The sequence below is a fragment of the Eublepharis macularius genome, chromosome 7 (assembly GCF_028583425.1).
Source record: "Eublepharis macularius isolate TG4126 chromosome 7, MPM_Emac_v1.0, whole genome shotgun sequence".
NCBI lineage: Eukaryota > Metazoa > Chordata > Lepidosauria > Squamata > Eublepharidae > Eublepharis > Eublepharis macularius.
This window is the reverse complement of record NC_072796.1, coordinates 122,201,760-122,216,830: the sequence shown is the minus strand read 5'-3', so window position 1 is coordinate 122,216,830 and position 15,071 is coordinate 122,201,760. Positions and strand designations below refer to the sequence as shown.

At 44.6% G+C, this 15,071-nt stretch overlaps 1 protein-coding gene across 1 annotated transcript; it reads right to left on the bottom strand.

Annotated features, from left to right (window-relative positions):
- Positions 1-9,949: 9,949 nt before the first annotated feature.
- Positions 9,950-13,043, bottom strand: AARD (alanine and arginine rich domain containing protein). Its single transcript, XM_054984471.1, has 2 exons — positions 12,822-13,043; positions 9,950-10,116 (listed from the first exon to the last, which is right to left on the bottom strand). Exons 1-2 carry the CDS (start codon positions 13,041-13,043, stop codon positions 9,976-9,978), a joined length of 363 nt encoding a protein of 120 aa, XP_054840446.1. The 3' UTR covers positions 9,950-9,975.
- Between the last annotated feature and the right edge of the window lie 2,028 nt (positions 13,044-15,071).

Here is a 15,071-nt window from a genome sequence, read left to right as displayed (position 1 = left end):
AACCATAGGCATCATGTTAAAATCAGCCGTGAAATAAGTATTCGAGATATGTATTTGTATTCCTATGTTTTACTTCTGAATTCTGTTTCTTTGGAGAGGCAAATATCTCACGCAAAAAAGAGGGTAACATTTCACTGGGCTAGTTGGCTGCCTTATTTTTACATTCCTGGCTATGCTATTAACTTTACCTGCACAGTTCACTGATGCAAGTAATTCCATTGCTTTTCTTTTTAGCCAAAATAAATCTCCAGTGAGGAATATTCTTAGTTAATAACTGGCATAACAAGAGACTGAAATATTTCAATGCTGCCATAAATTTTGGCTTCATTTTTACAGCTCTGCTGAAATAAATATCATTATAGATTTCTGGTTCTCATCCTGCCAACACTGTTCCATCAATCAAATTGATGGGCAGCGTGTTTGCTGTTCCAGTAGACAAACCAGGAAAACATCGGGCACTGCAAAAGATGGGCTTCCCTATGGATTCCAAGTACAGTCTTCCCATGCTACTATATGTGTTGAGTGATGCATACATATAATATCACAAGTGCACAAGTAACACCCTTGCCTTTTAGGTTTACATTATGCACCACCAATCAAACCACCCATTATATCATGCCACTTTAAAAAAAACTGTGCCAGCCTTCCCCATTCGGCAGATTTCCCAAATCCAACTGGAAACCAAGGGGTCTTGAACCTCCCATTTCTGGGAAAGGTGATTGAGCAGGCAGCAGTGGGACAGATACAGGGTTTTCTGAATGATGTCTCGGCCCTAGATTCCTTTCAGTCTGGGTTCCGACCAGGACATGGGACAGAGATGCTGCTGGTCGCCCTCACGGATGACCTTCACAGACATCTGGACCGAGGTGGTTCAGCGCTGGATTTGTCAGCAGCGTTTGACACAGTCGATTATGATCTTCTGACTCAGCGCCTCGCCAATGTGGGGATACGAGGGACTGCCTTACAGTGGCTTGTCTTTTTTCTCCACAGTCGGGGACAGAGGGTGGCGCTTGGGGAGAAATTGTCACCCCGTCACCCATTGGTGTGTGGGGTCCCACAGGGGGCAATACTCTCCCCTTTACTGTTTAACACCTATATGCGCCCCCTTGTCCAGCTGGTGCGAAGTTTTGGGCTTGGGTGCCATCAATATGCAGATGACACCCAGCTGTATCTGATGATGGACGGCCAGCCCGGCTCAGCCCCAGATGTCCTGGAACATGCATTTGCAGCCGTGACTGATTGGTTGAAACAGAGTCGACTGAAACTGAACCCACCAAAGACGGAGGTCCTATACTTGAGCCATGGGGGACTGGATTCGGGACTCCGGCTCCCGACCCTCGATGGGGCACAGCTTATGCCTGTTCTAAGGGTTAAGAGCCTGGGGGGTGATCCTAGATGCCTCCCTGAAAATGGAGGCACAGGTCACAGCTGTTGTCAGGTCTTCTTTTTTCCACCTGCGGCAAACCAGACAACTTGTCCCTTACCTGTCTACCTGTGACTTAACTACAGTGATCCAGACAACGGTCATCTCCAGGTTGGATTACTGTAACTCGCTCTATGTGGGCCTACCCTTGTGCGTGACCCGAAGATTACAGCTGGTGCAAAATGCAGCGGAGCGCATCATTATGAAAGCGCCAAATAGGGCGCATATTACACCAGTATTGCGCGAGCTGCATTGGTTGCCAGTGGAGTATCGGATCAGGTTCAAGGTTTTGGTATTGACCTATAAGGCCCTGTGCTGACTGGGGCCAGCGTACCTGAGGGACCGTCTCTCCCCGTATATTCCCCAGAGGACTCTCCGATCAGGAGAAAAGAAATTGCTATCAGTCCCTGGCTCCAAGGAGGCCCGCCTGGCCTCGACTAGAGCAAGAGCTTTCTCACTCCTGGCTCCTACCTGGTGGAACACTCTGTCTATCGAGACCAGGGCCCGGCAGGATCTACTATCTTTCCGCCGGGCCTGTAAGACAGAGTTGTTCCGCCAGGCTTATGGCTGAGGCTGGGCCTCCACTGGCTGGAGGATATAACATCTACTCCCCTCCCTATGAGATCTGCCCACCACTGTTCTGAAGCTGCTGCCATGTTCAATTGCACTGTTGCATTTTCTGTAATCAACAATATTGCTGCCACCAAGAAAAGAGTGCTGCTATTTTTAATATCTTTATACAATATTTTTAATGTTTTATGTTTAATGTTTAATGAAATATTTTAAATGTTTTAATGTTGTTATCTGCCCTGAGCCTGCTTGCGGGGAGGGCGGAATATAAATACGATAAATTAAATAAATAAATAAATAAATGTAATTTGAGCATTTCTGCCTCCATGCCCACATTCTGATTTGATCTCTGAGCTGAGCCTGCTGGAAATGTGGGGAGGGCGGAATAAAAATTGAAAATAAACAAACAAACAAACAAACCTTGCTTCAGATTTCAACGCCATCTCTCATGGGTGGGAGCCAAGTCGGTATGGGTGGATACCAGCACTTCCTCCTGAGGAACTGTTCATCTCATTGGTTTTATTTTTGAAGTATAATGTACCTGTTTCAGGTCAGGAAAATGTTTTAGATACCTCGTAATAATTTGCTGTTTGTTTTTTAAAACCTTTTACAACCTTTGACTTTGGACCTTTCATTCGGCTCCTCTTTATATCCCCTGTGCAAGCACAGCGTCATTACTGACCCATGGGGGGACATCGCATCACAACGTTTTCTTGGCAGACTTTTTACAGGGTGGTTTGCCATTGCCTTCCCCAGTCATCTACACTTTACCTCCAGGAAACTGGGTACTCATTTTACCAACCTTGGAAGAATGAGTCAACCTTGAGCTGGCTACTTCAACCCGGCTTCCACCAGAATCGAACTCAGGTCGTGAGCAGAGCTTGGGCTGCAGTACTGCATTTTACCACTCTGCGCCACGGGGCTCTCTCCTCTTTACATTACCTTAATTTTATACCTCAGGAGGGATTTGATCACATCCAACACACTTTTTAATTCCGCTCACACAGATTTTAGGTGTTCTCTACTTAACCCAGGCTTATACCTCAGGAACACCTTCCTTTTTTGTTGTGTAAGACTGGAGAAACACGGATTAGGATTGCACTGCTTTATATTGCTGCCTCCCCTAAAGGTTTTCTCTGCCATCAAAGGCTTTTGCTTTAGATCTCTTCGTCTTAACTGGTACTACAGGAAGGGTTAGTTATAGATGGTAGTTTGACAGGACGATCAGCATGTGAGGGTGGTTGTTAGGTAAAAAAGGATCTTTTCCTTAAACAAAAGTAGAATTTATTTGTCGGCACATAAGCGTGATGATTGCAGAGTTCTGATAAGCATATTAGTTTCAGAATAGTTCTTACGCTTGGTGGTTTTAGAAGTAATTATCTCTTCTTAAAGGTATATTCACAGTCACACAGAATAATTTTCCACTAACAGAATAAACACTCTTCTCATCCACACAGACATAGATTCACTCAGGCCTTTCCACACAGCTTGCCTAAACCTAGATTAAACTCTCATCTAGGTGTACCCAGACTGCACGAGATGCACACACAGTTTGCCTGATTTAGACAAAATTTCTCAGAACACCACAGATATAGACTCTTTCAGGAACACCCAATTTCATTGAACTTGGTGAATAAATACTTTCTCTCAGAAACACACAGACAGTTCAGGCTTCATATAGATTGCATGACTGACTTAGAATAAAACTCCTTCTAGGCTTCCACTCAGCTTGTCTGGTTTTCCCAGTGGGGACCCAAAGTAACTTATTGTTCTCTTCTCCCCCCATTTTATCCTCTCAGCAACCCTGTGAGGTAGATTAGGCTGAGAGAGTACAGATCGGCCCGAAGTCATCCATCAAGCTTCTGTAGCAGAGTAGGAATTCAAACTTGGATCTCCAAGATACTAGTTCAACATTCTAACTACTATACCACCCTGGCTCTCATTTTAAAATAGATACACACTTCCATGGGCGGCTTTTTCATCTGCACTCAAAAACCATGATGAAATATAATAAGTCATTGATTATACCAATCTAAAGTTTGCTCCAAATCTTTTAGAGAGGTTTTGCAAATAAAGAGTTCCCTGAGAAGCACAGAGATGCCGCCACATTGTGTTTGCTTTTCCTGTGTCGCAATAATTACCCCATTTATGATCACAGCTCTCTGATTGCTGGAATCGTCATAAAGTAGGATTGCCAACTCCAGCTTGGGAAATTCCTGGAGATTTGGGAGTGGTGCCTCAGGAGGCAAGGGAGCACAGAGGGGATGGGATGCCATAGACTCTGCCTACTGAAGCTGTCATTTCCTCCAGGGGAACTGATCTCTGTAGTTTGGAGATCAGTTGTAATTCCAGGAGAATATAGATCTCTGTAGTCTGGAGGTTGCAATGCCTGTAAACCTAAAGCTCAAAATACCTTGAATATCGGAAAGCAAAACAACATCTCTGGTAAACTTACCTTGAAGCATGTCGTACCGAATCTGAATGTAATGAACTGGCAGGTAAATCTGATTTCAAGAGCAGCGCCTTTGTTATTATACAAAGAATTATTTCAAGCCCCTGGTGTGTGTAAATGTATGGGTAACTGCAAGCCTCGCTGTCTCTACCGTCTTGGCATTCTGGAACTCAGCGGTGGTGCATTTTTAAAAAACAGTATCATTTACGTAAATTCCCCATGCTGGTGACTATAAACCAGTCTTTGCTCAGATTTAACACTGTTTTGTAACCTGCAGCATTTAGCACCCTCCCAACTTGCTGTTGCGAATGCTGTCAATTCTTCAGCCTTATGCCTGCCACCAGCTGTAGGGTGAGAGGAAGTATTTTAATTAAAAAGTTTATCTACAGGCGTATTTCACCATTTACGCGTGACAAATGGGGCCTCTTGCCCTGTGGGTTTTCTTGTGTGCCTGTCTCTGAACAAAAGAGCTTTCTTTGGAGGTTGGAACACTGGTGTGAAAATACGCGCAGAAATCTTAGCAGGGATTTATTTCACACATCTGTTCACTGATTAAAAAACAAGAAAAGCCATAATCTTTCTCATTACTTCTTCTTGTTTTTCTCACCTAATCTTGTATCTGCTTAATCTTGTATCCACTGTATATATCTTGCTCTTACTGCATTGCTTTCTACTTTTGCAAATCAATTTTTTTTGCATTATGACATAGCATGACTAATACTTTTTCTGCATTGTTCCTAATGTTTGTAATCTTATCCTATTATGTTGTTTAATGGATTTCTCATGCTGTTTGGCTGTATTGTTTTACACTATGTAATCTGTCTTGAGTATCAGCAAGAAAGGCGGGCTATAAATATAGTAAATAAAATAAGGGTTTTAATGCTTCAGTGCCTAGCTGAGATCCACATTCAAATGATCATCATGAAACTCACTGTGTGACTCTAAGGCAATAAACTGTGTTAGCTAACGTGTCACACAGGGCTGTTATGAGGATAAATTGGAGGAAAGGAGAAACATGCACACAGCTGTGAGCTTACGCAAGTATTAACACTGCTTCCTGGCAGTATCAACCTGGCCCTGCAACTTTGAAGACTGGACTGAGACAAAGTTTCTATCTCAGGACAAAATGGATTAACAGTGAGTGGATATATCACTTATCCTACTATATAGAGTAAGCGTATTCCGGATGACTCACTTCAACCCTGGTATGCCACCAGAGGGCGCTGCCGCAGAGGGAAGCCCGGGCGAGGCACCCTGTCCCTCCAGAGAGCATGCCGTGGTAGAAAGCCAAGCCTGGGATCAACATGGGAGCAGGTGGCAATGCCGCCCCCCCCCCCACATTCACCCAGCTGGGATCAGGAGTGGAACAGGTGGCAATGCCCGCCCCTGCCATCACCCAGTTGGGATCAGGAGCAGAACAGGTGGCAATGCCCCCTCCACCCAGGCAGGATTAGGTGCAGAGCAGGTGGCAATGCAGACACCCCTTCAACCTACCACAATCAGGCGTGGAGCAGGTGGCCCCACTTTCATCCAGCTGGGATCAGGAGTGGAGCAGGTAGCAATGCCTACCCCTGGCTTTCCCCCAACTGGGATCAGGCACAGAGCAGGCGGCAATGCCTGCCCCTCTTCACCCTGCTGGAATCAGCTGCAGAGCAGGAGGCAATGCCAGCTTCCCCTTCACCTGGTGGGGATCAGGAGTGGAGTAGTGGCAATGCTCGCACCCCCCCCTTCACCTAGCTAGGATGCTGGAATTTGAAGCTACTCTCTTCTCCCGCAGACTGGACTACTCTTCAGGATAGGTAGATATACTTGTTCACCCATCCCACGCCTTCACCCAGCTGGGATCTGAGGCTTAGAGCAAACCTCAAGGGAACAGGGCTTTGGATCCAATAAGTATGTACAATTTGAATGGGGCCAGGGCACTACTTTTATAAGGTAAAACGTGCCCTGAATTAGGATAGCCCACCTAGCTACTAGGACAAAGACTCCAATGGCCAGTTCCTGGGAGTAACAAAAGGTTTGATTACCTTGATTAGTAGCTGCTGGGACATGTGAAAGAGAATGCAAATCTTGCCCGGGCTCTGCACAAAAGGGCAGTTTGCTAATGTAGTCCACTGGAGCTGAGTTGATGAATTTAGTTGGGAAATGTACCTTCCCAGGAATGAATTATAAATAATTATGAATGCCATTTGATTAGCTCCTCAATCAAGGACAGGAGATCTCATCATGGAAGGAGGGAAATGAATGTGTTAAGTGGAGATGACTCTGTGAGACCTTTGTTACACTGGACTCCTCCTGGAGCTGGAGAGACTGCAAATCCAATCACCACTGATCACCCCGCATTCCTATGTGGCATTCCATTCATGTCTGGATCTCCCGGGTGGGACTCAGCAACTATTAGCTGGAATTCCCCTGGCTGCAATCCAAAATGCCATTTTAAATCCAGGGGCCTTGTGATTTTATATCACAGGTAGCCATGTTAAATGGCTTATTAAAGATGGCAGAGGCCGGGCCGACTGCTTACAGCTCTGCTGACTTGCAATTTTAACATTTTGTGAGGATCAGAATTTGATGATCCTATTCTGTTTTATGTATGAGTAGAAAAGAGCAAGAGTCCAGTAGCACCTGTAAGACTAACAAAATTTGTGGTAGGATATGAGTTTTCGTGAGTCAGAGCTCACTTCTTCAGGTACCTGAAGAAGTGCATAAGAACATAAGAGAACATAAGAGAAGCCACGTTGGAAATGGCCCATCGTTGGAATCAGGCCAATGGCCCATCCAGTCCAACACTCTGTGTCACACAGTGACCAAACACCAGGTGTCTTCAGGAGGTCTACCAGTGGGGAAGGGACACTAGAAGCCCTCCCACTTCCCCCCCCCCAAACACCAAGAATACAGAGCATCACTGCCCTAGACAGAGAGTTCCATCTATACCTGATGGACCTCTGCTCCATATGTTTATCCAAGGCCCTCTTGAAGCTGTCTATACTTGAAGCTGCCACCACCTCCTGAGGCAGTGAATTCCATGTGTTAATCACCCTTTGCATATCTGAAGTATCAGAAGAAGTGAGCTGTGACTAACAAAAGGTCATACCCTACCACAAATTTTGTTAGTCTTATAGGTGCTACTGGACTGTTGTTCTTTTCTACTGCTACAGACAGACTAACACGGCAACACATCCTGTTTTGTGTATGCTTTTGTTTATCATCTCAAAATCTATTTGTTCCTCTGTTTTTAACCTCCTAGGCAACTTACCAACAAAAACCATGCTTTGTAGTTTTTGCTGGTAAGTTACCTGGAAGGTTATTTGAACAGAAAATAAGGTAGACATTCTTAAAATAAATTAATGAGGAAATGGGGAGTGGCCACTGGCCTGATCATCTTATTAAAGGACTCTCTTCCTTGCTTTCCTGTTACATTTATTGCTTTTCCTGAAAATCTCTCCAGGGGCAGAAACACACAGGGCCAAACTATACATTACATTTCATACAAGTTCAGTAACCTGCTCCCAGACTTAGTACCTTCACTTGATCAGTATAACCTGGGAAACAGGGGTCCCATACCTATGTTTTTCTCATAAGTCAAATGTTTTGCATGCTTACAGGATAGAACTGGAGAGCAGGAAGGCATGCTTCATCTTTCTCTTGCCATCCATGAACACATGAAGCTTTCTTCTCCCAGGTTAGGCTATTGTTCTTTCCAGGTTTCCTCTGATTGTCAGTGACTCTCCAGGGTTTCAGGAATAGATCTTTCACTTCACCTTCTACCTGATCATTCTAACTGGTTAGTTTGAATACAAAGCAGATGATCTGCTCTTATAGTCCTTTTTTGGTTATTTGTTCTACAACTGTGCTTCAAAATATGAAATAGGCCTTGCTGAAGGAAAAAAAATGGTTGTGAGGCAGGGATTGAACGGGCTGAGGGAACACTGGACAAGTGAAGCACCCATCACCTTCCTCTTTTACAAATATCATGGATATTTGGGTAATATACCATGACAATGTCATTTTGCACCATCTGGGGCTTCCAAATAGGGCATGAACGGGGGGGGGGAATGAACATGATGTTTATTGTTCGTTGCCATCAATGAACAACGGACATTGACAAACATGACCTGTTCACGAACATGTTCGTTGTTCGTGGGGGCCAGCAGGCTCTCCTCCAGCCATTGAGATCCCTACCACACCACTCACAGAAACCCTACTTGAGCAGACAGCAGGAAATGTACCAATAATAAATAATAGCTTGGCCCCAGAGGCTGGCAGCAACCCTGGAACCTGAAGGGGTAGATCCCTATCGCACCATTCCCAAAAACCTTACCTGAGCTGGCAGCAGGAAAGGTACCAGTAATTAATAGATGGCCAGAGCCTGGCAGCAGCCCTGGAACTTGAAGAGGTAGATCCCTATCACACCACACACAAAGAAAATTCAAGCTCCAATGCACTCTCCCTGTCTCTCTCTCAAATTGCCAACACCAACTGTCTCTCCCTCACTGTCTGCAAAACCAGAGCTGGGAGCCCTTCTCCCCCCCTGCTCTTTGCTTCCTTGTAACAAATTTGGAGCTCCACACTTGAAAGGAAGACCTGCCTATCAAGCTAAATCGGGCTTAGATTGGGGTTTCCAGGGCAACAGCAGGAGTTCAGACAGAGTTCAGGCAGTCCCTGCCTTCGGTTGCTAAGGGAATTGATTGCAGGTGACAGACTGTTTGGCTTGACGAACAGCAACGAAGCTTGCAACGACCACCTGATCGTTTAGAATGGGGCCTCACGAACAGCTTGTTCATGAACAGCTGTTTGGGCTGTTTGTGGCTTTTTTTAGTTCGTGTTGCTGTTTGTGCCCATCTCTACTTCCAAATATTCTTCAATGGAAGCCTCATACAGGGCAACCTACACTAGTCAGTCCAGAATGTTATTCCAAGTAGCAACACGATTGACCGTCCAGTTCAAAATACACATGATGATAGAAGTCCTGTGCTTTTAAGCCCAGGTCTGAAGAAATGCAAAGATGAAACTTTCCAACTCCACCCACCAGTTACCTCCCCACAGGCACATTTTCTATCCCTTGAATTTGTATGAACCTACCCTCAGCATGCTATGAATTCATTCTTTGACTTCATTCTTTTCATATAATTGAATCTAGCACAAAAATCTAAAATACTACTGGAAATCTAAAAAAGAAAGAACTTGAAATATTCCACAAGATTGTTAACATTTTTCACTATGCAGCATAAAACACTGAAACACATGAGAGTTGCAAGTGATGAGCGATCAAAGAGAATGGAGATGAATTTTGACTGTTAAAGCAGTAACGTTCGTATTGGTTGTTCAAAAGGTCTTCAGTTCTTCTCTCCTGTTCTTTTCTCTACTTTGGTGAAGACTTTAAGGTTGGCATCAAAATATTATTTACAAATATCCCCCTCAGGGTCACTAGAAGTTGTCTTTAAGGGTGGTATTCGAGTCACATCTTGCAACCAAACTGTATCTAAATGGGCTACATACTTTCCCCGAGTTATTATTATTATTATCATTATTATTCTGGGCTTGCAGCAATGCTCAAGGTCTTTGACTCTACAGATGCCATTATCTCTGTTTCATTTCTCAGTCTCTGTATGTCTGTGCTTAAATCTAGCAGAGTTTTGGCAAGCTGGCGGTTCTGAGACTTCATCTCCAGCTGCAAAGAACATAAAAAGGAGAACATAATTGGTTTGAGCAGATGATAACAACCCAGCATGGCTTAATTAGTGGCAGGGCTCACCAGACCTCAGCCTTGGAATATTTTCACTATCACAGAACAATCCCAGGATGTGTATGCCATGAATACATCAAAATGCCCAGTCTGGTACACAGAGTATTTTCCTTACCGATAAGAAACGGATAATTCCATACATCAGGATGAAGAACAAGTTATGGTCTACATTCTATCTAAGGACACTTCTTTAGTATAGAACCAAATGCAATGCTGTATTAAGTTACCACGTAACGTCAAACAGAAAAGTTCTGAACCTCAGCTTTTTCCTTTGCCCTGTTTGAGGATGGGTAACAAATCTCCTGATGAAGTTACTCTCGTGAAGTTTCATTAAACCAAGTCAGACCATCGTTGCATTTTAATCACCAAGAAGAAATCTGCTCCTTAATGTCATGTAGCGGAGTAGCCAAATACTGAACGTGGGACTTTCTGCAGGCCACAAATTGCTGAACCACAACCCCTGTCTTACAAGCACATGAAGCTGTGCTTTTAGCATCACATCATTGGACGACATCAACTGCTCTGACCGGTGGCTGCTGACCTGGGTCTTAGGCAAAGAAAGGTCTTCAACAGTTGCCACCAAAGATCCTCCACTGGAGATGCCAGTGACTTGAACCTGTACACAAAGCAAGTGCTGTGCCACAGAGCTTGCAAAAAGATCCTTGGAATAAATCCCATATTTTTGTAACACTTTTTTATCCTTCACCCTTCCTCCACGGAGCTCAGGGCAGAGTAAACGTTTCTCCCCTTCTCCATTTTATCTTGACAATAACCCTGTGATGTAGATTAGGCTGAGAGAGAGAGACTGATCCAAGATCACCCAGCAAACTTCTATGGAAGAGATATTATGATTGCCAACCTCCAAGTGGTGGCTGGAAATCTCCCAGTATTTCAACTAATCTCTAGGCCGCAGAGATCTGTTCTCCTGGAGAAAATGGCTGCTTTCTATGGAATTATACCCCATTAATGTCCATCCCTTTCCAAAATCCTGCCCTTCCCCAGGTTCCACCCCCAAAATCTCCAGGAATTTTCCAACTTGGAGGTGGCAACCCTTGGGTCTTCTAGATCGTAGTGCAGCATTCTAACTGCTACACCACGCGAGCTTTCTTGTACAAATATAGTAATAAAGGATACTTTATTTGATGCCCCTCAAACAAGGGCATAGAATTGAGAACAGCATGATTTGTCCGTCCTCATTTTAGCCTCATCATAAACCTGTGTGGTGGATAAAGCTTGAGAAACAGAGAGATTAATCCAGGGTCACCCAGTAGGTTGCCATGGCAGAGTGGAGATTTGAACCCATGTCTCCCAGATCCTACTTCATCATTCTAATGAATATGCTATGCTGTTCATGTCAATAGATATCACTGAGAGCAGAACCACAAGTGACAAAAGGCACAGATTGGACACTTGTCAGCTTCCCTCAAGTTTTGATGGGAAATGTAGGCAGCTTGGCGGAATGTTGGACAAGTGACAGTTGAAAAGTCCGTTGGACAGCAGTCAGAGAGCCAAGCTGCAAGAGCAGGATGCCTACATTTCCCATCAAAACTTGAGGGAAGCTGACTAGTGTCCAACCTGTGCCTTTTGTCACTTGTGGTTCTGCTCTGAGACACGGTTTAATAAATATTGATTGGTACAGCAGCACAAGTAACAGAATATGTACAGGACTGGTAGCAGAGATTTTAAAATTCATAAGACTTCTTGGCAACTAGTTGAGGAATTTTTAAATCTCATCTCTGTCAGACAAAGCATGATGTTCACATTTTACAAACACTTATATGTGTTAACATAATAAAAGAAGAGAAGCTGTATTGTATAAAGTTGTTTTAATGTTATTTGTATACTGTTTTATCTGTTTTAACTGTATGTAATTTGAAATGTTGTACTCCGCCCTGAGCCCGCCTGGTGGGGAGGGTGGACTAAACATCTAATCTAATCAAATCAATCAATCAAAAGAACATTTAAAAAAAACGGAACCCCTAGCAAACCAAACATCCTATCAGCGAATATTCTTCAACACCATACAGTGCCCCACAGGACGTTCCTCAGAAACCTCATCACCAGTTGACAAAAGTGTTTCCCTATTAATAAATTATCAATACTATTATTATTACTATCAATAATACTATGAATTACTATTATTATCAAGAGTCAGCATTTTTATGGAGCACACTTCAAGTATTCAAAGTCCTTAATAACAACCCGGCAAGGCAGGTTGGCATTATAATGATAAATGCTGTCCTAAAGAGTTGGCACGGTGTAACAGAAAGCTGAATTACATTCAGGAAGACCCAGTTTCAAATCCACAAATACCATTAAATTCATGAGATAACCTTTGGCCATTCACCCCTAGCTTAACTTACCTCATAGGTCCTTTGGAAGAACAGCAGGATAATAAAAAGGTAATAAATAAATAAACCCCCACCTTGCTGAGGCAAAGAGCAGTCAGTGAATTCCTGGCTGAGGTGAGGTTTGAATTGAGGACTTCTCAGCCTGTGCTGCCCTTCTGACAGAAGGCATTATACACCCGGCCCGATCCCTTCCAGAACACAGATCTGTCTTTTCAATGACTGGAATTGCAGTACAGTTTCAACTACCCCAAAAGACAGGGACCTGCCTGCTTCACTCACCAGTTCTACCCGTAGCCAGGCAATGGCCCCCTCTATGCGTGCCCTGCGCAGCTCCTCCTGGGCAGCCAGGGTCCTCTTTCCTCTGTCCTTACTTGCTGCCGGTCTCAGTGCTTGAGGGGACGAGGCTGTCCTCTGTTCCCGAAATGCTTTCTGCAGCCTCTGCTTGACATCCTCCAGAAGCAAGCTGGAGAGAGCCTCTTCGCAAGGATTCTCCACGCTCATCCTTCCAGCCAGGCCTAGTCAGGCAAGACTGGACTGGGGGTGGGGGGTATGAATGAAGAAAAGGACGGGGAATGCAAAGTCCCCGAGAGAATCTCTGACAGTCTACACACATGCACCCCTCCTCACCATGCCTTTTGTTTTCCAGCCCTGGAACTGTTTCCAGCTCCCTTGCAAAGCAAATCTCCACCCCTCACCCATCCCCTCATTCCAAAGAAAGTGGGAGTTCAATGGAAAGTAAGAGCGGAAAAGGAGGGGATCTACTTGGCTCACCCCCCCCCCTTCTTGAAGATAATCTACAACTGAGGAAAGTTCACATTTAAGGGCACTGAGGCAACTTTTATTTATTGGGAGTCTTTCAGTCCTGCCTCTTCGCTGTATTTGTTACTCAGAGTGATTCTATTTGTTCCTTAAATATTTATTACTTTAATTTCTGCCTCTCGCTTTCACCAGTCATTCAAGGCTCACAGAATGGTTCACAAACAAGCAATAAAATGCCACACCCAAATACATTAAAACACACAAGAGAACCATACAACTTTCAGAAAAATGTACAGCACAGAAAGCAGGTGTCAACACCTAAAGGAACTCAACAGCCTAGTTGAAGGCCTGGTGAAAAAGGAGGTTACTATCAAACAGATCAGATATGGGATGTTTCCTTGGGAAGAAATTTCATTAAAAGGGTACCACTCACTGCCTTAAATAGGAGCACAAACACTGATTCCTTTTAAATTGTTCACTCAAAGGTAGTACTCTTACTTGCCTAGAGGTCATGCCATGTTTCTTGGAGAGCCAACTCCAGGTATATAAGGGCAGGATTGTAAAGGTTAGGCCACCACAGGGGCCTAAACAAAGATTTCCTCTGCCTCCCCCCCAATATTATAAGAAGGAAAATCACTTGCCCACTCATAGGCTCCTGGGGAGACCAGGCCTCCAGAATTTTGTATCTTTCCTCCTCCCTCTGTGTGGTCCTGTATGAGGGCTAGTTGTGTTTACCTAAATGAGGACAGAAAGTCACTCTGCATATGCACAAGAGTACTCCATGTTTTAGGGTTCCTCCTTGGCACTGAAAATGGTTCTCAAAGAAAGGCCCTGGTAATAAATGAAACCCTGAAAATATTTTTTTATGTAGCAACCCATACTGGGCAAAGGAAATGAGGTAGATTTTCCTCTTTGTTATGTGAAAACTTGACTCTAAAAGATATGAGGTATATGACAGCACAGTCTAGTGATTCCCTGCTCCTAGGCATCACCTCCCCAACACTCACCTGTCCGGTGGGGGTGAGGAGAAGTGCAGGGAATGGGCCCAGGAACTCCAGAGCACAAACCAGGAATAATGAAATTTGGTTTGATTTTTGTTAAATCAGCCCCCTGCAGGGGCATTCCCTTCCTTTTTGCTCTGGGAATGACGTAATTCCTGGCCTGACAAGGAAGAGCCCCGGAGCATGCATGCACAAAGCGTGGATGTGAGGTAAGTCCTCCTTCTCATGTGCTCCGCCACCCCACCTGATTGGGCTCCTGGGAACCTAGCAGTCCTACAGTACATACAGTAAGACAATGTATATAAATACAAGTGGCAGACTCACAAGGACTTGTGAGGGACATCTCATCCCACCCACTATTTCTGCTTTTCCTTCCCTGAAAGCCCTCTTAGCCTCTCCCCCTTTCTTGCTCCCTTCTCTTCTTCCCACCCATTAGCCATCTTACCATTATCTGCTTCCCCCAGCTTTCCCTCCCTCCCCCTGGCAGCCTATTCCTGGGAAAACTCTGTGTGGTGCTTCTGGCCACTGGGCCTGGGATACTCCCAGAAATACAACTGATCTCCAGACAGAGAGACCAGTTCCTCTGGAGAAAATGGCTGTGTTGGAGGGCAGACTCTATGGCATCACATCCCTCCTGATTTCTGCCTCTGCCTAATGATCACCAGTTGATCGATGGGAGGAGGTAGGCCAGGAGGCAGCCTGGAGAAATGAGCTCAAATATGCCCATGTCCCAAGCCTCCCTAGGCACCATCCTCAAATCTCCAGGAAT

What these genes read in the sequence shown, in the direction of transcription:
- AARD (XM_054984471.1), bottom strand. Translation starts at nt 13,043, where the DNA reads ATGAGCGTGGAGAATCCTTGCGAAGAGGCTCTCTCCAGCTTGCTTCTG. An exon ending in CCTGGCTACGGGTAGAACTG is followed by an intron (nt 10,117 to 12,821) that starts GTGAGTGAAGCA and finishes TGTTCTTTGCAG; the next exon opens with CTGGAGATGAAGTCTCAGAA.